The 26145-nt window shown below is 32.1% G+C and overlaps 2 protein-coding genes and 1 pseudogene across 2 annotated transcripts; 2 read left to right on the forward strand and 1 right to left on the reverse strand.

The window, feature by feature from the left end:
* Window positions 1–320: 320 nt before the first annotated feature.
* On the reverse strand, window positions 321–1453 carry LOC105780995 (RING-H2 finger protein ATL33). The gene has a single exon (XM_012605555.2). It carries the CDS (start codon window positions 1337–1339, stop codon window positions 605–607), a length of 735 nt encoding a protein of 244 aa, XP_012461009.1. The 5' UTR covers window positions 1340–1453; the 3' UTR covers window positions 321–604.
* An 11850-nt stretch (window positions 1454–13303) lies between these two features.
* LOC105779973 (hypothetical protein) lies at window positions 13304–15805 on the forward strand. The gene is made up of 2 exons (XM_012604007.2): window positions 13304–13597; window positions 14003–15805. Exon 2 carries the CDS (start codon window positions 14161–14163, stop codon window positions 15673–15675), a length of 1515 nt encoding a protein of 504 aa, XP_012459461.1. The 5' UTR covers window positions 13304–13597; window positions 14003–14160; the 3' UTR covers window positions 15676–15805.
* A 145-nt stretch (window positions 15806–15950) lies between these two features.
* LOC105779974 (pyrophosphate-energized vacuolar membrane proton pump-like) lies at window positions 15951–17797 on the forward strand (annotated as a pseudogene).
* Window positions 17798–26145: the final 8348 nt, after the last annotated feature.

Genomic DNA, 26145 nt, shown 5'->3' on the forward strand with positions numbered 1-26145 from the left:
GGTAATGAATGCCCCAAATACCTTAGCATGAATGGGCCTACGTTCTGTGCCTAGATAAAGCGGAAGCGTAGGAAACCTTTATGTTTTGTATTGTGTTGTGATTTAATTTAATTTAATTTAAATGCACTAATTTTTTTATAAAACAAATACAATTCATAAATTATTTATACTTACTTTAAAATATCTAAAATTAAAAATAATATACATTTAAGTTAAATTTAATTAAAAGTATTCTTAAAATTATTTCCGGAACAATCATGTAAACTGAGTTTGAGCATTAATGGTCAGTCGGCAAATACAACTTGTGTCAAAGAGAGAAGTAAAAGTATAAAACGTGGATCACGCGTGTGAGGTATCCTTTTCGTAAATCAAGTAAAGAATTACAAGACTGATGAAGTCGGTGAAAACAAGCGTTTTGCTGCAATTTATCAACACAAGGCCACCCCTAGTTGGAAGAATAAGGAATATGCACACAAAAAGGGTTCTTCTCATAGCAGAGTCACAGACAAATCTAAGTGAATATATCTCAATTTCCAACTTTGGACTTATGATTCTATAGTACTACCAGTTCTTGAAATTTGAGCAATAAAGGGTTGTAAAAAAATCAAACCAAACTAGCTGCATCTGGCAAGCCTTGATGGTGATCACTATCTCTAGTTGAGCCTGAACCAGGCGGCGGCGTACGGTTGTTGTTTGGCCTCTTTACAGCAACAGAAGCCCGGCAAATTGGACAATTGTTATGATTGTTAAGCCACAAATCAATGCAAGTAGTATGAAACGAGTGCTTGCATCCACTCAACTGCTTTACTTCTTCCCCATCTGCAAACACTGATAAACAAACGGGACACTCATTCCCGATTTCTTTAGAATGAGTCTCTTTTTGGTACTTGACACCTGAAACAGGCTCCCTCCTCCTCTCGGTTATTTCAACAACAGTACTACTCCCATGGTTGTAACCGGGAAGGTCTTCGGGGCTGTCGTGATGACGTTCCCCGGAAGACCAAGGAGGGCACTTGACGGCGAAAAAGAAAGAGTAGATTAAAGCGGGGATAGTTATGACAGCCATAAGAGCGAGAATGAATTCAAGAGGGGATAAATCAACGCTTCTCGGTGAATCAGGGAAAGGTGGGGGTTGATTGATTGTCACTATAGTAACAGTGGATGCGTTTTGATCTGTAAGAGGGTATATTTGGGGTGATGAAGAGAAAGGTAATGGGGGAGGTGAGCCGATAATAGTGCTGTTGGTCATGTTGTCAGGCTGGAAATCCGGTGGCGACGACACAAAGAACGGCGGCGGCGGCGGTGGTTGTGACATGATAACGGTTGGTGAGTTCTCCATGATAAAGGAGAAAACAATGGTAAAACTTGAATTATTTTTTATTGAGCAGGTAAAGGAAGAAATGGTGCTAGGGGCGGTGGTGGGGGAATGGAGATGTAGTTTTCGGGTATTCTGAAAAAGCAAGAATTGAAAGGGAAATGTGGGGACAAATTTCATATAAAATTATGAAAGCAACGCATGTTATTGGTTTATGGATTTTGTTTTTAAGCATAAAGGTAATTAAAATCTTGACTGCAAAAGTCAAGAAAGGAGGCCCAAATGAATGCAACTCGACCTACTTATGTTCTTGACCCGTTGCCCACATTATTCAGGCCCAAATTTATATTAGGCAAGAATCCAAGTCATAAGAGAATGAGTGGAATTTCATTGATTAACCTGCCTTTCTCTCTTTGGGTCACTTCCAAGCAAATTAACAATGATATTGTTGAAGAAACCCACCTGTTTTCTTTGAAAATTGAAATTAGGTTCTACTAAGATAACTCAACTCCATTATCAAATAATAATAACAATAATTCAGTTATCATATGTTTAGAAAAGTAGGCAGTTGCTTGGTGTGAATCCAAAGAAGAATTGTAATTGATGAGATAACACTTCCATCATCATTGCAAATGGAATCGTGGACTATAGAATTTATAGCCTATGCTCCATATCATTATTTCTCATTCTAACAAGTCAGAAAAATCATCAAGTTTTCTTTCTATAAATTCATTTGATGGATTTATTCTTCCAGCAGAATTAATGTAACTGAAAGATGATCTGGTGCTGATGCTTTCTTACGTACTCAACTAAATGAGTTTTTATTACTTAAATGCCAACCAAAACAGTTGTTTGGCTTGCTGTCACGAGCTGTGGAATGTGAATCAACTTGTTCAGTATTAAGCAATAAAAAGAATTTAAATAAATTATTGTTATTAGGTATACTAGTTATTTTAATTTCACAAGTAAATTATTTCAACGAGGAGGAGATAGAGAAGAAAAGGTGATTGTTATTAAGAAGTTAAATCACCTATGACAAGTGGAGAGCCGAAAGAATAAGTTGAAAGGAGAAAAAAAAGAGACTTAAGAGATTTTAAATAATCTGTAGCGGGTGATATAAAAAATGTGAATGAGAATCACCTAGTAAAAATAAGACAGAAGACCATCCGTGAATGCATTCTAAGTTGCCTCTAATGTTACCATCTGTGTAAGCTAATGTAGGGGTACAAAAATATTTAAAGAAAGATTATTATATAATGCATTATTGTGAATAGACTCTCTTTTCTTTTAACCGTTTTTTAACATCAAAAGTAAAGTTAAGAACTTTTTGTCTTTTTTATTAATTAAAAGATATGTGACGGATGTATAACTATTTGCCCTTAAAAGAAATAAAAGGTTATCCAAATTAATAATATATAATATGCAATATGCTAAAAAGAAACCCGAGATGAAAAGAACACATAGAAGACGTATTATGGTCAAAATCCAAAAAGAAACCTACTGCTCCACTATCCCAAAATTCTAATCCCTTGCTATCCAATGATAACATAGCAGATATCAAACTGCTCAAATAACTTGTTTGCTATGGACATAATTAAAAAATATATAATAAAAAAAGAGTTTAATTTACATGTGCTGTGATTTCCACCAAACTCATTAGACATGGGCTGTGACGTTGCTATTCATATGTTCAAAAAACACTAAACAAAACACTTTAGGGTTAGTGAGAGGAGTAGGATCCCCAATTGCTGCCAATCTCCTTCAACATCTCTCTATAACTTGTTTCAATCATTGTGTTTTGAATAGTAACAATGGTTATTTTTTGTTTCTTTTAGGTTTTTAATATTATCTCACATACAAAATTTACTTTTGCATCTTACCAATATCATTTCTTTATTTATAATTATATTTTTAATAAGGTAAAGTAATAATGTTAGTTTTAAGAAATTTATGTATTAAAATTTAAAATATTTAGATATCCCTAAATGTTGGGATCATTATTGGTTCGTGAGAATAACCCCCACATTTTGTTGCCCATTTCCATTTTTGTTGCCCCCAACTTCCACATCTTTGTATGTGAGATAATGGGATGTGTAGTTGGTGGTTTTTTATGGGAACTATCACTATAAATACCAACTAGCATAAGGTCCTTAAGCACCGAAAATAAAAAAAAAACAAAAAATACTTCATCTAGTGAGGTTTTCAAGTGCTTAGAAGACTTTGACGATTTTCAATTTTTCGTACGGCTAAATTCGATGACCTCATCTGTGGTTTGACGTGTTTGTCAGTGGTGCCGCAACATTTGATTTTGGCATTTGGTTCAGGCGATAACTGGAGACATTTATGTTCGATCTTTTTTGCTGCACTATATTGTAAATTATTATTTATGCTAACATTTGGTATCCGAGCCAGGTGTATCTCTATCTTGTCCGGTTTTAAAAGTTTATAATTTTCTCAAAATGTTGATGTCATGTTTCTTTGAATTATTATTTTTAAACATTTTTTGAGAGTCTTTATTGCTAACTTTTCTGCAAAATCGTTAGATTTTATTAAAATGAAATTTCTAAGATTTTTATCAATAATTTAGTTTAAAAAATTAGAAATTTGTTGTTTGAATATTTATGCTTGGAGGAAATGGTTGTATGTGAATTATTTGGTTATTAGTTACATACATTTTTATGTGCATTAAATTTTTAGACTTATGGCATAAGGTATTTTGCAATAAAACTTTAGAATATATGTCTAGGGATCTAAATAATTTTATTTATTTAGAGAATTATCCATAATAACTTTAATTAAATGAAATTATTTATTATATATAGTAAAGATCTCATAAGGTTTATAGACATTAGATGTTGAATAATAACTTAACAATGATCTTGAATAAAGTTTAAGGATTAATATCTAACTAAGTGATTTTCAAAATTTTATTTAGTTAAAGACTAGCTACAACATATTTAGTTAAATAAAATTATTAAAGTTAAAAATCACATACAGAAAGCATAGATATTAAATTCTATTGCATAATTTATTAAGATAAAATTATTAAATGAATTTTCATAATTACCCATAGAGGTGAGCATTCGATCGAATCGAATCGAAAATTTTCGAGTTAATCGAGTTTTCGAATCTCATTTTATCATCCTAACTTTATTTGAAGTTTTCTCGAATCGAGTCGAGTGAGATGGAATTGAATCGAATCGAATCGAATATATTTGTTCGAGTTAAATTTTAAAAATAATTTTGGGTCCTTGTAACCATTGTCACCCATCGTAATAAAATTTGCCCACCTTAATCAAATTTTTATTAACTTTCATCACCTCATAATTTATTTATTAATTTTTATATCTTGGTTAGCTTATTTGTTTGCTTAGTTGTTTCAATTATCTTGGATTCTTGTCACTATGTATTTTGGAATTAAAATATATTAAATATAAAAATATGATTTTTAATAAAATTTATTTTAAAAATAAAATTTGAAATTGATACCAATATAAAATTTTAACACGAATATTTTATGGCATAATTAAGAATTCAATTTTAATATAAATATTCAATATGACTAAACAATTCAATAATATAAATAATATAAAATGTGAAATTTAATTTAATAATATAAATAGTATATATAAATAAAATTATTACTATTTATGTTTAGTGATTTTTTGGATAATTTTGATTTTTATTTGAGAGTAAAGGGTGAGAAGTAAAAGTTTAGGGGAAAATAAAAGTTTTGGGGAATAAAAGTTTGAGGAAAGTAAATAGGGGAGTAAAATTTTGGAGGAAAATATTAAAAAAATTGGAGGGAGGGTTTGGGGTAGATGGGAGGTGGGATGGGAAGAGAATAAAAGTTTTAGGGAAAAGTGGGAGGAGTAAAATTTTGGGGAAAATAAAAATTTTGAGGGTTTTGAGAGTAAAATTTTGAAAAAATGAATGGAAGAGTAAAATTTTGGTGGGAAATGTATTTTGGGTAGATTGGGGTTGGGAGGAGGAGTAAAAGTTTTGGGGGAAAAGTGGGAAGGAGTAAAAGTTTTGAGGGAAAAGTAAAAAAGGTTGGGAGTTTAGGGTAAAACTGTAAAATATTATAGTTTGATATTCGAATTATTCGAATTATTCGAGTTATTCGAATTCGACAACTCAACTCGATTCGAACTCGAAATTCGAAAAAAAAATTCGAGTTGATTCGAATAACTCGATTAACTCGAATAACTCGATTCGTTTAACTCGAAATTCGAATTTTTTTCGATTTTTTCGAGTCGAATCGAATTTTGCTCACCCCTAATTACCCATAGGAGTTATGGAAATGAATTTAATAATTTTCATAGAAAAAAAGATAGTAAATAATTCTATCATAAAATGGATATAAATGAATTAAAAATTTAGCTCACAAATAATTTTTATGTCACTAGATTCAATATTTACATAATTTGCATTGGTAAATTATGATTTATGTTTGCCTTAAATTTGTGTTAAACATGTATGTTCATTTATTTTGCAGTTTTACAATTTGTCAATATGTCTGATAATAGAGTAGATATCCCTGAATTAACTAGTGAGAACTTTAAGTTATGGAAGGAGAGTATTCTTCTCCAATTGGAGTGTTTGTATATTGACTATGCCATAAGGAAATTTGAGCCACATATTACTGAAACCAGCACTCAAGTTGATCTTACTTTATATGAAAAATGAGAGCGATTTAATCGCTTAAGTATCATGTTCATAAAGAGTAAAGTTCTTGCTGATGTTCGTGGCTCAATTGAACATTATGAGAATATCAAGAATTATTAACGATTGTTGAGAAAAAAATTCAAAACTTCTCAAAAGCCATTAGCCAACACCCTAATCATGAAGTTCACATTAATAAAGCTGACCGCCTCCTGACATACTAACGTTTGAAGTGAGAATACTGCAACTAAGGATAGGAATTAAGGTGGTGTCTGCAAGTATATGAGTGAGGTTGTAATATAGTTTTGTACAACGAAGTACAGGAAGCACTTCGAGGATCATACCCAAAGGAGACTTGATTAAATTAATACTAATTTCTATGCTAATAGGTCTAACTAGTACTTTAACCAAATTATATTATGATGATTCATAACAGAGGTGAAATTAATACTAATGAAAATAAAGTAAAATAAGAGGAAAAAAGATTATGCATTTCTCATATTCTAAAGGCAGAAGACTAACTCGGTTCAGTGTTCATAGTTAATGCCTATTTTGGATTCTATCCAATCAGCTAGTCATTAACCTAGTAGGGCATCTCGGCCTTCCACTAACCTAATGAGTCGAAAAACACTACTTATCTCTCGATGTCATAGGTTAGATCGGGTTGGGTTAAGGTTTTCACGGTAGACTATACTGATTTTGAGTACATATATACCTAAATGACTTCCTAGGGTTGTCAAGCTTAGGGTTTAAGTTCTTCCTTTCCAAACCAACTGATCCGCTAAAAAAACCCTAAAAAGTCATCAACTAATCCCACATTCATTTGTTAATTTTCCTAAGGGTTTATTTACTCATGGATCTAACAGACAACTTATATTTGAATTGAAATATATAAATATTGCAAAATCAAATAGAGAGAATAGAAAAATCCTAAATATTGTACTGAAGTGCAATCCTTAACAGCGTCTGAGTGATTCACAATCCGAATCCACTGAAGAACAAAACAAGAACAAAAACTAAAACTAAAACTTAAAAGTAAAAACCTAAAAACTAAGAATAAAAAGTGAAAATAAAAGGGAAGCCAAAGTCCCTAAACAGTTCTGAGTAATGGTATTTCTAGACCTTAGGTTAGCAACCTCCTTTTGACCTAATTTGGCTGACTAAACATCATTAAGTTGTGTTGTACGAATGAAACCACCCTTACTTCTTTAAGTGGCCACGTCTCGTCGATGTCGCGACACCCTCAAGCATATGTTGTAACCTTAGGCTGACGTTTTCTTGTTGTGATGGTCGTTCAACTTGGGATGTGCTTTTTGGGGTCGTGTGCTGGTCTGCTTGGAAGGATAATAACATTAGGGTGTTTGATAATGAGGACTCTAGTTGGGGCTCACTGTTGTGTCGTAGCTGGGCCTGGGTGAGGCATATTTCTACGATTTATTCTTCTCTAGGCGTTGTTGCTCACTATCGTCCAAGGGTTGTTCGGTGAGAGGTGCCACCTGTTAGATGGTTCAAACTTAATACAGATGGCGCTGTGGTGATGTTGTTGGGGAATCGGTCAGTTGGAGGTGTATTTCGCAATCATGTGGCTAGTGGTGTCTCGGTTTATGTTGAGATTTAGGTAAAGTTGATGTTCTTCAAGCTAAGCTTTAGAGGGTTGTGGATGGGTTGTTGCTTGCCTATGTAGTAGGCTATGATCGGTTGGTTGTTGAGTTGGATTTTAAGTAGGCTATGCTGTTACTGAATGACCACATGGCTGATGCAAATCCCTTTGAGTTGGTACATCATATCTCAACACTATGGGGTGTGATTAGGAAGGTGTTGGTGAAGCATGTGCTACGGGAGGCAAATTGTGTCACTTTCTGACTTTACCAATGTCTTGATGTTCGAGTTTTGAAGTTGACTTATCTAGATTGTAAGCATCTTCGCTCTTTTCCATTCAAAAAAAAAATCTTGGCATGGACTTTCCACATACTAACAAATTAAGGATGAAGAGGAAAGGAAAATGAAAGGAAAAAAAAAAAAGAGTTAAGAAACTTGTTTAAAATTAAACATTCAATTTTGTTGTTATGATTTATAAAATAAATATTTATGTTTATATATATTAATTGTTTACTTTTGTTAATTTTTTAGATTTTTAATTTTATTTTATTATGATTCAATCGATTAAAACAATACCTAATGATGAAATTAGTTGGACTACTAATTTGATTTTTATAATATACTAATTCTTTTTATATTATTATATTTTTCTTATTTGAGTCAATATCACTTGACTATTATTATTATTATTATTATTATTATTATTATTATTATTATTATTATTATTATTATTATTATTATTATTATTATTATTATTATATTACATATTCCTTTTATTGAGTTTTCTTAATTAGTAGAAATGTAATTATGTTGATTAAGGACAAAGTTTTCCTATAATGGTGATGATAAGAACTCTTACAACATCAATTAAGTTGCAGATGCCATATGGTATCCATTTACATTTTGGACTCATTTTCAAATAGAAATCAAAGTTCCCATTTCTTTAAATCGTTTTCAAAGGTTAAACCATCATTCATATTGATGAAAAATAAATATATAATAAATTATGAGACAGCAGAAGGTGCATGAAAATTCTTTTATAAAAAATAATTTTTTGAAATAATAAAGCTGAGGTTTTGAAAATTATTTTATTCTAAATTTATAAAAATATATATATTTAAATATAGTATAGGTACTAATTAACACAATATATATCAATTAATATAGTGTAGATACTAAGTAATAATTGTGTTATAACATCAACTCAATTAAATACTTAAATAGGGTATAAATACCAACACGATGTTTGTTGAGGTGGTAGTGACCTCGCCTCCGTAACTTTGAGAACATATTTTTGAATATTGAAAAGCATGCTTATTGAAAGGATTTTTATGTTTAACACTCCCGATTCAACGGGGTTGATCTCATATCCAGTATGACACTTAAAAAGAACGTTACAATGGATAAAAAAAATAAAAACTTTCAACTTTATGTACAAGCATATACGTGCCCGTACGAGTATATAATACATTTTCCAAGCCAATATAGTACTAAGGTTGAACTTTGAGATCCTATCTTCAAGTTTTACTATTTGTAAATTATGTGCAGATTCTCTTTAAAGTTATTTTAGTTTAAATCTTTATATAAGTAAATTTTATCCAAATTTATTTTGATTTAGATCTAAATATACTTTGATCTTATTCCATTAATTTGTGCATTATAATAATTATTCCAATTATTAATTATAATTATTTTTAAGCCATATTTGTAATAGTTAAAAAAAAAACGTTTTGCATAAACAATGATGTGTGTTATAATTATTTAATAGATTACTATTTATTAAATAACTAAAAAACCCTAAATTTTTTTTCTCCAATCTATTTATTTCTGATCTTTTGTTTTACCCAGCGACAGTGTCAACCTTCGGGTTGCTATCGCCTACCTTTTTCCTCTCCCATTAACCTTTTATTTCTTTTTTTCTCATTCACTACACATGTTTTCTCTCTTTTCAGTTTACAGATCTATTTTGTGGGTATCTTTGTTGTCTTTACAAGTTGTAATGGACAGATGACGATGCTTGTCGTTCGCTAAAACTCCACCGGCCACCAGTAGTTTTTCTTGGAAGCTAGGTGGCTCTTCATCAACTTCTTAATCTATTTTTGTTTTGAGAGTATTTTAGAATAATAAATGATTTCACGTGTCGATTTGGACCCGTGTTGTCATAAGTTTTATATTTTTTTTGTTTGTTTTTCTATTGTTTAATAAGACTTCAGTTTTATAAGTTTTTGTCTGCTCTTGTAACGCGTTTTTTAGTATTGCTTATGCATGTAATCTTAGTTTTACAAGTGATTTTAGGGATGATTTTGCTGTTGTCCTCTCTATAGTTTGGTGAATGCTCGATTCTTTTGTCAATTTTTGCTCGTCTCTTTGGACCATCCGGGATGATTTCCTTATCGTATTAAGTGCTTGCAATCACTCTAGATATGTCGTGCTTGAGTTGTGACAAAACCAATTGTCAACGTGTCATAATATTCAATTGATACTTTGTTAAAAACTGAACATCGATAATGACAATATAGAAAGGTCGTAAAGAAAAAGAAAGAAAAAATAGAACACACGGATTTTACGTGGAAACCCTTTTGGGAAAAAATCACGGGTAGAGGAGAAGAAAATTCTAATGTTGAATTCGAATGATACAAGAGGAGTTTCAACTACATCTATTTATAGGTTGAAAAAACCTAATTCTAATTAATGTCAAATATATTATGCTAATAAATGTTAAATATATTATACTAATCAATATTAAATCTTGTAGAAAGAAAATATATTTTGTTTAACTTGACTTGCAAGCAATATTTTAGAATTTGGGTCACACAACTCTAACATGCTGAGGCTAAAATCTTTATTGTGTTGATGAAGCTTGTCCTTTACCATCTATGATGTGTGTTTGCTATTTTTTCTCTGAATTATATGATTATTGAATGAATTAATGAATTCACTTTAAAAAAAATAAATTACTATTTATTAAAAAGGTATAGTTCATAGTTTATAACAAGTTTGCATGTGTGATAACAGCACAAATTGTGCTGTTGTTGTTGTGGTTAATGTTATAGATCTAGCCGGCCTTAGACTTTGCCTTCCCCGTATACCGACGATGAACAAAGTCAAATTATCAAGCACCTTGCGGAGATTATAGGCGGGCATCCATAGCTCTCCCTAAATATAATAAATGTGTTATATTAAGTAGCATTGGCCCCACTTTCCATTTTACTCGTACGGATACATTGTTTTCAAAACAACAGGAACGAATGAACAACGCAAAAACCCTTAACTAGGTGATATCTGAGGCAAACTTTGGGACATTTTATTATATAAGGAATGTGACATTTAAATCTGTACTTTTTTTGCATATAAGCAAAACTCAATTTTCCTTTTTCTTAGATCAGTGGAAACATAAAATATTTGTCTAGTTTTAGTGACATATCATGTCATCTACCACTTTTTAAATCTGTTTTAAACTTAAACCATATATATAATATTGGTTTCTTTAGTTAGAAACCAAACACTAGGAGTCAGATTATAATTTGTTTTTTTACTCAAAAATAGATAAAATAATTCGTATATGTTAGATCAAAGAGCAAACTGATTATTTTGTTAATAAATTAAATCAATTTTTACTATTAAAAACTGGTCCATATTTGTCAGCGTGAGGTACACATGGTACGCCATATGTCACTGTCGGTTTATGATCTAACATATATGGATTAATTTACCCATTTTTTTAGTGAAGAGATAAAACCATAATCTAGCTCTTAATACAAATACCTTCATAATATTTTTACCAAAAATGATTTCATTATTACTTCATTTCCCTAATTTTTGTTATTTACAAATGAAAATATTCTCTTGCATGTTAAAAATTCAATTATAAAATAAATTTCATGTTGATTCCATTCCACAATTCCTTACTTTGCCTCAATTTATAATCTTTGGTGACTTGCCTTTACATATGTGTGAGATAGGATTGATAGGCACACCCACCATTAAAAGAGTGGAACAGTGGAAACACTTTCTTCATTAGCCTTTAACCATTTATCGACCAAATCCACGAAATTTATCAAAATAAGTGAAGAAAACAACAAAATAAAAGATCTCTAAAGATATTCATCAATTACCTATAAATCTCTATACAATGTGATGTTACTTATTATTAAAACCAATTAAATTAAGGGTAAATTCCCTAGTTGGGTGAACAACTTTTAAGGTGCTTTCATTTTGGTCATTTAAAATGAAATCATTGTAATTTCGTCATTAAACTTTCAGAGCACTTTCATTTTAGTCACTTAATCATTAAATCTCTTGCGGCAGTTAACTTGTACTCGTCATATCATGTTCACATTTTCATTTTGGTCACCTAACTTTTAGGTCGCTTTCATTTTAGTCACAAAAAAAAATCCTTTTTAAAGTATTGATTGGGTAAAAAAAATAAAAAAGCAGTAGAGACTAAAATAATATATTAAAAATTTGTCAAATTATACTTATTTATCACATTGCCGAAAATTTTAATTTCAAAACATAAAATTAAATAAATAAATTATTGAAAATTTTTATCCCTTAAAATTTTATATTTCAAAACACAATGTTAACCAATTTGTTATTGTAATATTTAAATTAGTTAAATTAATCTCTTTTAAATTTTATTTTATCTTTTCATATTATTTTTAATGAAATCAACTCGATAATTCATATTTGATAATTGCTGCAAAACTTAAATTTATTTTGATTATATAATCTCAAATCTTTCATACTAAGTTAGGCTAAAAGAAAAGAAAAATCATTACAATTAATTAAATTAATTGTTTGTTCTTCATTTGGGTAAAAAATGATGAAAATATTCTGAGTTTGTTTGCCATGGAAGATAAAATTAATTGATTTAATTAATTGTAAAGATATTTCTTTGCTTTTAACTTAGTATGAAAGACTCGATATCATATAATCAAAAGAATTTTGAGTTTTATGTACAATTAGTAAAGATGATTTATTTGAGTTGGTTTTTAAAAACATAAAATAAAATTTTAAGATTTAAAAGGAGACTAAATTAATTAATTTAATTATTTTCAATATTATAATAACTAATCGGTTGACACTATTAAGGTATAAAATATTTTCAATAACTTATTTAATTGATTTTAATGTTTTGAAATTTAAAATTTCAATATTGAAAAAAATAAAACTTTCGGCAAGGGTAAACAAATACAATTTGATAAATTTTAAAACATTCTTTAGTTTTTACCATTTTTCATATTAATCGTTAATGTTTTTTAACCGATCAATATTAGAAAAGAGGATATTTTTGGGACCAAAATAAAAGCAACTTAGAAGTCAAATGACTAAAAATGAAAGTATAAACTTGATATGATGTGTATAAGTTAGCTGCCTTTGGAGATTTAACGATTGTGTAATAAAAATAAAAACGTCTTAAAAATTGACTGACGAAATTGTAAAGATTTTATTTTAGGTGACTCAAGATTAAAATATCTAAAAATTAGGTAATTTTCGTTTAAATTGATCTATTTGTAAATATTAAATAATATTCAAAAACGGTAAAAAGGGGTGAAATGAAAAAGATAAGTAATACCTGGTTGCAGGGAACCGTGGAGTATTGACCTCTCAAAAAGATGACACTGGAAAAAAGTGTAGCGTTACCGTTAAGTAACAGCGAGTTGAATCGGTGGTATCTGGTGTAGGCTTTTACTGACGAAAACCTCTCTATATTTCCATGTTGCTTACAATTCTGTTTCTCTCCAGTCCTCATTCACTTGGGTTTTTTTTTTTTTTGCTTCTCATTTTTCTTTGTTTTTCTTTTTTTTCTTTTCTCCTTTACGGCAAAACAAAGGAAGAAAACGAGAAAGTGTAAACGTATAATAGAGGGAAGATAAAGAACAATAATAAGTACGGAACAAAAAGGGAAAAAATGGTGTGTAAGGTTGTGGAAGATGATGATTTGGTGGAGATTAGCATGATAATCGTTCGTAGAGGTCCCTCTTCTTCTCGATTCCTCGATGCTTATCCCAAAAGGTACTCTTTTAAGATCCCTTCATTTCTCTTCTAGAAAAAATTCCTTTTCTTTTTAAAAAAGTTGGTTTTTTTTTCGTGGAAAAGGAAATAAGAATTGTTTCTTTTTTTGATGTTTTTGATTCAGTTTTTCCCACCTGTGTTTGGAGGATTTGGGGAGATTCTAGATAGTGTTAGATAATGTCTTTCTTTAGCAGCTTTTTGATAGGAAAATCTTTGTCTCTCTCTATAATCAGGTAGAGATTGAAGGGATTTTCTTTCTCTGTTTTTAAAAAAAAATATATTTGTTTCAAATGAATGTTCTTTTTGTTGTATTTTAGTAAGTTAGGGTTATTGGATTGATATAGTTTTGTTAATATCTGTGAATTTTTGTGCGGATTGTTGTTTGTTCTGATGGATAAATTTTAGGGTTTTGATGGAAGGGAGATCATGTGGTGACTGATATGATGATGATGGTGTTCATAATGTCGTTGTTTTGTTGAAATCTTTGTTTTCGGGGGTGGTAAAAATGGAAAAAATTAAACCACCAACACCAGTACTTTCCTTCTCCAACCGGATAAGCTGAAATGGGAGATTCTTTGCTCACAGCCTTGTTAATGGAAAATCATCACCCTTCCACCCTCTTATCTATGGATTCAAGTGCTTCTTCTCATGATGAATTGGATTTGGAAATGAATAGGCAAACTGTTCTTTCTCGGCCGCCTGATATCAATTTGCCTCTCTCTGCCGAGCGTAGCCCTCCCCCGCAGCCATGGAACTCAGACCAGTGTGATATTTTGGATGTTGGGCTCAGTTCACAAGCATTTGAGGTTGAGAGCTTCCTTGCTGCACCCAAAGTGGAACGAAAATTTGCCAAGCGGGTAGACAGCATATGGGGTGCTTGGTTATTCTTTAGCTTTTACTTTAAGCCTGCTTTGAATGACAAATCAAAGGGCAAGATTATTCGTGATAGCAACGGTGTTTCTGGTTTTGACAAATCAGATCTGAAGTTGGATATTTTTATGGTTCAACACGATATGGAGAATATGTACATGTGGGTTTTCAAGGAGAGACCCGAGAATGCTCTGGGTAAGATGCAACTCAGAAGCTACATGAATGGCCATTCTCGCCAAGGAGAGCGTCCATTTCCGTTTAGTGTGGATAAAGGATTTGTCCGTTCACACAGGATGCAGCGGAAGCAATACAGAGGATTGTCAAACCCCCAATGTCTACATGGGATTGAGGTTGTTCCAGCACCAAATCTCATGGCTCTGAGTGAGGAAGACCGGAAAAGGTGGATGGAGCTTACTGGAAGGGATTTAAACTTTACAGTTCCACCTGAAGCGAGTGATTTTAGTTCATGGAGGAACCTTCCAAACACAGATTTTGAGCTAGAGAGGCCTGTTCCTCCTCCTTCGATAAAGAGTGTTTCAAATTCTCACTCAAAAAAGCTTCTTAATGGATCTGGGCTGAATTTGTGTAGTCAACCATCTAGCCATAGCAATGGAGATGGGATGGACTTAACACTTGTTAGCAACAAAAGGAGGAAAGAACTTTTTCGGCATAGAAACAATGATGATTGCTATTTGCCTGCCGTTCCTCCATCTGACCGAATTCTGGATATGGAAATTCATCCCAGTGAGCCACACTGGTTAAAAGACTTCAGTGGGATAATGAAAAATGTGTATGGGCCCGTGACCGCTGCGAAAACTATCTACGAAGATGAAGCAGGTTACCTGATCATTATCAGCTTGCCGTTTGTCGATCTTCAGAGGGTCAAAGTCTCTTGGAGGAATACTCTCACTCATGGTATCATAAAGATATCTTGTGTTAGCACATCTGGCATGCCTTTCATCAAGAGACATGAAAGGACCTTCAAATTAACAGATCCTGCTTCTGAGCATTGCTCTCCTGGGGAGTTTGTTAGAGAGATCCCACTGTCAACTCGAATACCTGAAGACGCCAACATAGAAGCGTATCATGATGGACCAGGATCTGTCCTTGAGATTATGGTGCCAAAACTGCGTGTGGTACCTGAAGAACACGAAGTACTTGTCTGCCTCCGGCCTAAGCTTATTGGGAGTGATCTCATGTTGACATGAAGTAGCAGTTATAGAAGCATTATAGAAGGGTAGTTGCTATGATTGGTGCTTACATTGTTTTTACTGACTTTGTATCATACAGAGTAATCTATGAAACAAATATCTGCATCTCACATTTTACCTTTCGCAATTTTTTTCTCACTAATTTCTACGATTTTTTTTTTGTCCCAACATTCTGGTAAACCATTCGATTTGTAACCACAATTGTTATTCAAACTTACATTTGATTATAGTCATTAATTAATATGAAAATAGAAACTAACACCTTTTGGTTGTGTTAGTAGTAGTAGCAATGCTTCTCTCTCGATGTAATTATTCCAGGTAAGGGTTAATGTTTGGACTTAATTTGCAGCCATCTTCTCTTGTATTTCTTGGGATTTTGGTTGGATTTTCCATCAGAACCTCTCGGACGCATTCAGAGATGAATTATTAAAATGGGGTAGTGGAGTGGACAGAGTTTTTGACAGTGACTAAGCTTGTGTGCTTCTGGAACACACTGATTAAGAAATATCTCAAAATGATGATAATTTTACAAGGTATTGCGGGTGCTAAAAGTCAATAGAGTGGAGGTGGCAGTTCCACTTCTTTCCTCTTAGATAGACACTTTCATTGCTTACCAACAAACTTCCAATGTCCAATTTCCTCTTGCCTCTTCTGTTAAAAGCCAAAAGCAAATGATGAAAGGAACAAATATCTCAGTGAAAATTTATTGTATTTTTTTTAGTATAAGTTCTGAGTGAGTGTATTTGCTTGATGCTTCTGTTTTAGATTCCCAGTGGAATTGGGTTGTGCATTAACTTTGATGTCATTTGTATATAGTGCTATGATTTCTGCCTTGTTCTCTTCATTGCTGTCTTTGCATAATCAAAACCGTGGGTGTAAGATTTATATAAATTATAAAAAACAAGATCCACTAAAGAAATGATGCTTTAGACCACTGCAGCTATTGTTAAGGTAAGATTTATATGTTAATACCATGATCTTTTTCTCAGGTTCCGTAATAGGATCGGCGGCCTTTGTTTCACTTGCTTTATTTGGTGCCTATGTTAGCAGAACAGGCATCAAGATTGTAGATGTATTGACACCTAAAGCTTTCATGGTCTCATTGTCGGAGCCGTGCTCCCATACTGGTTTTCCGGTATGACAATGAAAAGTGTTGGAAGCGCAGCTCTCAAAATGGTTAAAGAAGTTCATCGGCAATTCAATACAATTCCGGGACTACAGGCAAGGCGAAACCAGACTACACCTACTGCGTCAAGATATCAATCGATGCCTCACTCTGCGAAATAATCCCACCCGGTGCACTTGTTATGCTTAATCCACTTACAGTAGGAACCCTTTTTGGAGTCGAAACTCTCGCCAGTGTCCAGGTACAAAACTTATCCATTACTTTTACCAGTCTAAGTTCATCTAAACAACACCATGATCAAAATTTCTGTTGCCATAGGTTGCCATCTCAGCTTCAAACACAGGATCATGGTTTAATAATGCCAAGAAATACATTGAGGTAAGCCAACAAATTGTTTTATGATGTTGTAAGCATTGGATTTTATTGCATTTAATGGTTTGTGTGCTAAAAGGCGGGTGTTAGTGAACATGCAAAGTCATTGGAACCAGAAGGTTCAAGATGTCACTAGGCAGCAGTGAAAGGAGACACAAAAGGGGATCCACTGAAAGACACGTCAAGTCCATCATTCAACATCCTCATAAAGCTCATGGCTGTTGAACCTTTCGTCTTTGCTCTTTTCTTCGCCGGTCATGGAGGCTTGCTTTTCAAATTCATCTAAATTTCAAGCCTCTTTTAACAATACATACATGCATGCATATATTTATGTATCTATCAACAGTAGAGTTGTATGCTAGAGGATATGGGGAACTTTTGTATTAAGAAGAAGATATGTAAAGGAAAGTCGAGCCTCGCTTCGACGTTGTGATGTACCAAGGCTATGGGCCTATGAGTGGACGTTGGAAGCAAGTCCAAATTAATCTTGTCCTGATTGGGCCAAGTCCAAATCAAATGCGGATCCAAGGGTTGGATGAAACCTCCAATGGGTTTTAAATAATTATAAGACAATTTAAAGGACTTTTAATTAAGTTTTCAGTTTAAAAAGTTTACATTTAATTAAGTCATGCATTATATTTATGTGAGTTTGTGTCATATGTGTGGAGTGTGTCATTAATTAAGTTTAACTTCAATTTGCATTTAATTATGTCATGCATTATAATTATGTCTTATATGTTAATTATGTTTAAGCATGGGTTTGAGTTACATGTTTATAAATAAATGTGTATTTATAGTATGCTGATTTCTATCATAAATATGTGTGTTTTAATTAAATGTTTTAGCTGAATAAGAATATTAAAAGTTGCAAATGTTTAATATCTAAAAGCATGTTTAATGTGTCTTAGGGACGATTTATGGCTACTAAGAAGGTCTAGAGGCGTTCACACACAAAGGCTGTTCGATTTTGGCATGATAAAGTGTGTATTCGATCACTTAATTATTGGTGCATGAAGAGGACGTTTTGTTGGGTGTAGAAGGTGGATAAATGCACAAAATTCATTCAAGAATCAGCATTCAATGTTGATGCATTGTGGCTGTTCATTGGACCAAGAATGGCTTTTCAAATCTCGTCGGTTTTATGCACTTAAAGCTCATTATAGTGCCAATTAAAGAGTTGTCAGCCCAAGCATTCAAACATTCGGTTCTAAGGGAGATGAAAGGACAACAAAACAACATAATTAAGGAACAGTTAAGCTTTCATCAAGTGAAGATGTAATAGCCCGATTTTAGGCTTAGTCGGAACAGTGGTTTCGGGACCACAAATCCGACGAAAAAAAAATGTAATGGCTTGAATTTTCAGAGGTGTCGGAACGGTGATTCGAGATCACTAAATTCGACAAATGGGTAGAAAATATTATTAATTTAGTAAGTATAAGTTAAATATGAAGTTAGGAAAATTTTTGAAATAGTGAATAGTGCACTAGAAATAAATATTAAAATAATTAGAATCGAAATGAGGAATCAAGACCTCGGGGATTTTAAACTGAGCCATAAATATTTTTATAAATATTTATGGAGTGTTAAAAAGTTAGTATTAAAGTTTCGTTAAGAAATTTTAAAGTTCCGATAATTAATTGAACAAAAAGGACTAAATTGTAACAAATGCAAAATTTTGGGAAATGATTAAATAGCTTAAATGATAAAAGGAAGAGGGCTTAAAAGACAAATAGACCCAAGGTCTATTTGGGCTGGACGGCAGAGGCATGAAATCAGCAAGAAAGTAAGGAGAATTAAGGGCAAAATTGGAAAATTGCAAAATTTGCTTAATAAAGTTAGGACCCAAGTGGAATTATCTAGATTTCTCTTCATTTTTCTGAATTCTCATCAGCTAAAACACCATGGAAGGGCTTCTTCAAGCTGGTTCTTCATATTTTTATTACAAGTAAGTTCAATTCTTGACTATTTCTTGAAATTTTTGTATTTTTATGACTTTTACAACTAGGCCCACTTGTTAAATTCATTAGTTTTGATTTTATGAAAGAAGTTGAAAGTTGATATGAATATGTGCTGGAAGTATATGATGATTTAGCATGAAATTAGAGCTTTAAATTGTTCATATGCTGATTTTATTGAAAGAATTGAATAGAAAGTGAATGTTTGGGACCTAATAGTAAAAGAGTTTGAAGATAGAGTTATATGTGGAAATTCTGAATTTCAATAGTTGTGTAACAACTTATAATGTCTAGTAAAGTACTAATTGAGAAAATTAGATTAATTGAGGGGTTAATTGAGAAAGGACCGAATTGTATAAACTGTGAAATTTGGGGCAAAATGGAAATCAACATTTTGCACTAAAGCAGTTTTGGACAGCAGCAGTAGTGTAACTTTGAAAAATCACCAAAATTGTAGAGATTGAATTAGAGGATGAATAAAATATGAAACTAAAGCTTATTGAGTCTAGTTTCTTATAAAAGAAATGATGTAAGCAATGGAATTGTAAATCATGAGATATAATAGATTTTGTGAGACAATGTCAGAATGAATTCAGGTTCCCTGTTCTGACTTTGGAAAATCATTAAAATTGTAAAAAATGATTATGAGTTATAGTTTATATGGTTAGAATCCTTAATGAGTCTATTTTAGAATAAACAAGCTAAAACATCATCCGAATTCTGTACAATGAGATAATTAATTTTAGTGAAGAGTGGTCGGAACTGTCAGACAGTGAAACAGGGAAACTTTAAAGAATAAACTGTACTATTTGGCTGAACCAAAATTATGAAAATTTTATGGTATGAAGATATGTGAGTCTAGTTTCAGGGAAAATTAACGGATCTTAATTTGGAGCTCTGTAGCTCCGGATAAAAATAATTTAGTGACTCTGACTCGGATAAACAGCTTTGAATATACATGTTAGTGAATATTGAAATTATGGTTAATGTTGTTTAAGTGTGTTATACACATTAAGGATGTGGAATGGAGAGGAGGAGGAGGAAAATTGGGAAATATATGAATGATTCGTGTATAAATGGTCATATGTTTGATTATAACTCATAAACGATGAAATATGAATGATGCTTATTTTGTGCATTATTGGTCATGGTTTAAGCTCATGTGTGAAAATAAAGTTTCATAGTATGTGTGTATGGTATATTCAGTATATGATTTGGCATGAAATAATACCATGAATGGTTTATGAATTAACACATGTTGGTAAGCCTGATATATGAATAAATGATCAAATTGAGCGGAACGCCGGATTTGAGTACTTCTGATCAAGTGACAAAGTGATAAGTGGTAGCTTTAGCTACACTTATCTGATCAAGTGACAAGTGGAAAGTGATAAGTAATAGCTTCGGCTATACTTATCTGATCAAGTGACAAAGTGATAAGTGATAGCTTCGGCTATACTTATCTGATCAAGTGACAAAGTGATAAGTGATAGCTTCAGCTACACTTATCTGATCAAGTGACAAGTGGAAAGTGGAAAGTGATAAGTGATAGCTTCGGCTACACTTATCTGATCAAGTGACAAGTGAAAAGTGATAAGTGATAGCTTCGGCTATACTTATCTGATCAAGAGACAAAGTGATAAGTAATAGCTTTAGCTACACTTATCTGATCAAGAGACAAAGTGATAAGTGGCTACACTTATCTGATCAAGAAACAAAGTGATAAGTGGCTACACTTATCTGATCAAGAAACAAAGTGATAAGTGGCTACACTTATCTGATCAGAAACAAAGTGATAGGTGGCTACACTTATCTGATCAGGGACAAGTGATAAGTGATCATACGTAAGACCATAGTTATACTATGGCAAAGTGAAAGTGAAGTACTCAATTTTCCGTGACCGTTCCCTAATTTGATTAAGGATGGTAAGTGACAAATGGGCCCGAAAGAATTAAAGTAAATGGATAAGTGGTAGTGTATTTATATCAGGACGATGTTGTTATTCAAACTAAAGTGATATTTTCATTGCTAAATTGAGAATTTCATAAATGTGTTATTGAATGGTATAATCAATAAACATTGAGTTAAATGGTAAATACGTATTAGTTTTGAATTTGATGTCATTGAATTGTACGTGAATTAAATGGAAATTGCTAGTGATATGATTTAAATTATGAGCATGAGAAATTGCGAATTGAATGAAATGGAAATGAAGCATTAAATTGCATGAGTATGTATCGGGTCTCGCAGCCCTAATTATTATGATTATAATATTTTGAGGATATATTGTGAAAAGTTATAGAAACATGTTAATTATTTTGAAAGTTTTAATTTTGATGAAATTTTATAACTCGGTTAAATACGTTTACAAGTGTATGTGTTTTGGTAATGCCTCGTACCCTATTAGGTGTTGGATACGGTTAAGAGGTGTTACATTTAGTGGTATCGAGCTACGGTTTAGTCGGTTCTCGGACCAAACGTAGCATATGTGAGCCTAGCTATACATGCCACGTTATTACTCTTGATGATGTGATATCTCCTGCTCTAACGAAATTGCTTTGTTAAGACAGAGATGATTTTCAATCGAGCTATTTTCGATAATGCTAAAATGATATTGAGATAAATGAAATATGCTCACGTTATGTTGGAATTTGGAAAGGTAAGTATAAAAATTTGTGATATGGATGTGTTCATGTATGAAAAGAGATGACTATAAGTTAAAAAAAGTTTATGTTGTGATAAGCTCATCCAAGTATGTTGGTGATTATATAATGCTATGTGCTCAACATATTTGATTAAGTGAATATGATAAGCAAATTTACTTAAATAGATGGAACGTGTGTATGTACATCCGCTTGAATAAGTGAAATTAGTATGTTCATATGATAGAATCTTATGTTTAATTGTTAAATTAAAGATAATAAGATATTTTGTTTTATGTCTAAACCATGAATATTATAATAGTATGAAAAATTGAATTGGAAGTCAAATTGAGTAGAACGCAGGAATGAGTACTTTCGTTCAGTGATATGTGATGAATTGACGGAAAAGACCATGGTTTGACCATGGCAACATGTGAACATGTGATTATGTGATTCCGTAAGACCAAAGTGGGCTATGGCATCGGTAAGTGATATGTGATTCGTGTAAGACCATAGTGGGCTATGGCATCGGTAAGTGATATGTGATTTCGTGTAAGACCATAGCTGGGCTATGGCATCGGTATGTGATTTGTGATTACGTGTAAGACCATAGTTGGACTATGGCATCGAGAAAACGAAGTACTCAATTCCGTAAGACGTTCTCTAATTTGGCAAATGTCGGTAAGTAAAATAGAAGCCAAGTATTGGAATTTAATTAGATATTAACATTGAGCTTGAGTAAGTAAATTGTTGTGTGAAATTGTGAGTGATGAAAACATTTGTAATAAATAGATGTGTTAATTTGCTTGGAATGAATTACGTGGTTATGATGGTATTACATTGATGATGAATACAAAATCATATATATATATGTATCTATGAGAGCAAGTTGAAAGATTTATGACTTCACCATCACCCCTTATCAAGATTGTTCTATGACGAAAATTATCTTGATGAGACAGATATGTTTTTCAACCGAGTTAATTCTAATAGTATAGAAATAAATACTAAAATGTTTGAGTGAAAATGTATTGATTATGAGTTGAAACTCATAAAGGTATGGATCAAAGAATAAAACATTTTTTTATTGATGAATGTTATAATTATACAAGCATATGAGTTATGATATTTGGATTATGATGCTATATAGAAATTTTGATTGTGAATTAGTGATTTGAGTTAGAATTTTGTGTTGAGAACAAAAGTGATTAAAAGCAAATGTTTATTAAATGCTTTGAGAATGTGAACTTAGTAATGAATTGGCTATTTGTGATGGTATGTGTTATGCGCATTTATGTGTAAAATAAATTTGAGGCTTTACTACACTCACCCCATATTAGTAAAATGTTACAATGAAATTTGTGAGATTTTGGTTGAATAAGCTTACGAGTGTAGTGTTACGAAGTTCGTGTATGCGGAGAATAATAATGTGGTCGGAAAAGTGAATGAATTAGAAAATGAGGACAATATAAAAAGAGAGAAATATTTGATAGTTCTGAAAACTACTCAGATTATCAAAATGGATATCATTCTATATGGATTGTAATTTTTCGATACTTTGTGTAGCTTCAGATGCTGAAATATCGCTATCCTGATTTTCTTATGAATCTATGTGATTATCTGTAAAAGATATGAAAATCCAAAATCATGTGTGAATTTGAAATATACTGTGGAAGTAAATCATTAACCTACCATCTGGTAAGATTTTCGGGGACGAAAATCCCTAAAGGGGGGGAGAGTTGTAATAGCCCGATTTTAGGCTTAGTCGGAACAGTGGTTTCGGGACCACAAATCCGACGAAAAAAAAATGTAATGGCTTGAATTTTCAGAGGTGTCGGAACGGTGATTCGAGATCACTAAATTCGACAAATGGGTAGAAAATATTATTAATTTAGTAAGTATAAGTTAAATATGAAGTTAGGAAAATTTTTGAAATAGTGAATAGTGCACTAGAAATAAATATTAAAATAATTAGAATCGAAATGAGGAATCAAGACCTCGGGGATTTTAAACTGAGCCATAAATATTTTTATAAATATTTATGGAGTGTTAAAAGTTAGTAGTAAAGTTTCGTTAAGAAATTTTAAAGTTCCGATAATTAATTGAACAAAAGGACTAAATTGTAACAAATGCAAAATTTTGGGAAATGATTAAATAGCTTAAATGATAAAAGGAAGAGGGTTTAAAGACAAATAGACCCAAGGTCTATTTGGGCTGGACGGCAGAGGCATGAAATCAGCAAGAAAGTAAGGAGAATTAAGGGCAAAATTGGAAAATTGCAAAATTTGCTTAATAAAGTTAGGACCCAAGTGGAATTATCTAGATTTCTCTTCATTTTTCTGAATTCTCATCAGCTAAAACACCATGGAAGGGCTTCTTCAAGCTGGTTCTTCATATTTTTATTACAAGTAAGTTCAATTCTTGACTATTTCTTGAAATTTTTGTATTTTTATGACTTTTACAACTAGGCCCACTTGTTAAATTCATTAGTTTTTGATTTTATGAAAGAAGTTGAAAGTTGATATGAATATGTGCTGGAAGTATATGATGATTTAGCATGAAATTAGAGCTTTAAATTGTTCATATGCTGATTTTATTGAAAGAATTGAATAGAAAGTGAATGTTTGGGACCTAATAGTAAAAGAGTTTGAAGATAGAGTTATATGTGGAAATTCTGAATTTCAATAGTTGTGTAACAACTTATAATGTCTAGTAAAGTACTAATTGAGAAAATTAGATTAATTGAGGGTTAATTGAGAAAGGACCGAATTGTATAAACTGTGAAATTTGGGGCAAAATGGAAATCAACATTTTGCACTAAAGCAGTTTTGGACAGCAGCAGTAGTGTAACTTTGAAAAATCACCAAAAATTGTAGAGATTGAATTAGAGGATGAATAAAATATGAAACTAAAGCTTATTGAGTCTAGTTTCTTATAAAAGAAATGATGTAAGCAATGGAATTGTAAATCATGAGATATAATAGATTTTGTGAGACAATGTCAGAATGAATTCAGGTTCCCTGTTCTGACTTTGGAAAATCATTAAAATTGTAAAAAATGATTATGAGTTATAGTTTATATGGTTAGAATCCTTAATGAGTCTATTTTAGAATAAACAAGCTAAAACATCATCCGAATTCTGTACAATGAGATAATTAATTTTAGTGAAGAGTGGTCGGAACTGTCAGACAGTGAAACAGGGAAACTTTAAAGAATAAACTGTACTATTTGGCTGAACCAAAATTATGAAAATTTTATGGTATGAAGATATGTGAGTCTAGTTTCAGGTAAAATTAACGGATCTTAATTTGGAGCTCTGTAGCTCCGGATAAAAATAATTTAGTGACTCTGACTCGGATAAACAGCTTTGAATATACATGTTAGTGAATATTGAAATTATGGTTAATGTTGTTTAAGTGTGTTATACACATTAAGGATGTGGAATGGAGAGGAGGAGGAGGAAAATTGGGAAATATATGAATGATTCGTGTATAAATGGTCATATGTTTGATTATAACTCATAAACGATGAAATATGAATGATGCTTATTTTTGTGCATTATTGGTCATGGTTTAAGCTCATGTGTGAAAATAAAGTTTCATAGTATGTGTGTATGGTATATTCAGTATATGATTTGGCATGAAATAATACCATGAATGGTTTATGAATTAACACATGTTGGTAAGCCTGATATATGAATAAATGATCAAATTGAGCGAACGCGGATTTGAGTACTTCGATCAAGTGACAAAGTGATAAGTGGTAGCTTTAGCTACACTTATCCGATCAAGTGACAAGTGGAAAGTGATAAGTAATAGCTTGGCTATACTTATCGATCAAGTGACAAAGTGATAAGTGATAGCTTCGCTATACTTATCGATCAAGTGACAAAGTGATAAGTGATAGCTTCAGCTACACTTATCTGATCAAGTGACAAGTGGAAAGTGGAAAGTGATAAGTGATAGCTTGGCTACACTTATCCGATCAAGTGACAAGTGAAAAGTGATAAGTGATAGCTTCGCTATACTTATCGATCAAGAGACAAAGTGATAAGTAATAGCTTTAGCTACACTTATCGATCAAGAGACAAAGTGATAAGTGGCTACACTTATCGATCAAGAAACAAAGTGATAAGTGGCTACACTTATCGATCAAGAAACAAAGTGATAAGTGGCTACACTTATCCGATCGAAACAAAGTGATAGGTGGCTACACTTATCGATCGGGACAAGTGATAAGTGATCATACGTAAGACCATAGTTATACTATGGCAAAGTGAAAGTGAAGTACTCAATTTTCCGTGACTGTTCCCTAATTTGATTAAGGATGGTAAGTGACAAATGGGCCCGAAAGAATTAAAGTAAATGGATAA

This window comes from Gossypium raimondii, chromosome 4 (assembly GCF_025698545.1).
Source record: "Gossypium raimondii isolate GPD5lz chromosome 4, ASM2569854v1, whole genome shotgun sequence".
Lineage (NCBI taxonomy): Eukaryota > Viridiplantae > Streptophyta > Magnoliopsida > Malvales > Malvaceae > Gossypium > Gossypium raimondii.

What these genes read in the sequence shown, in the direction of transcription:
- LOC105779973 (XM_012604007.2), top strand. Translation starts at nt 14,161, where the DNA reads ATGGGAGATTCTTTGCTCACAGCCTTGTTAATGGAAAATCATCACCCT.
- LOC105780995 (XM_012605555.2), bottom strand. Translation starts at nt 1,339, where the DNA reads ATGGAGAACTCACCAACCGTTATCATGTCACAACCACCGCCGCCGCCG.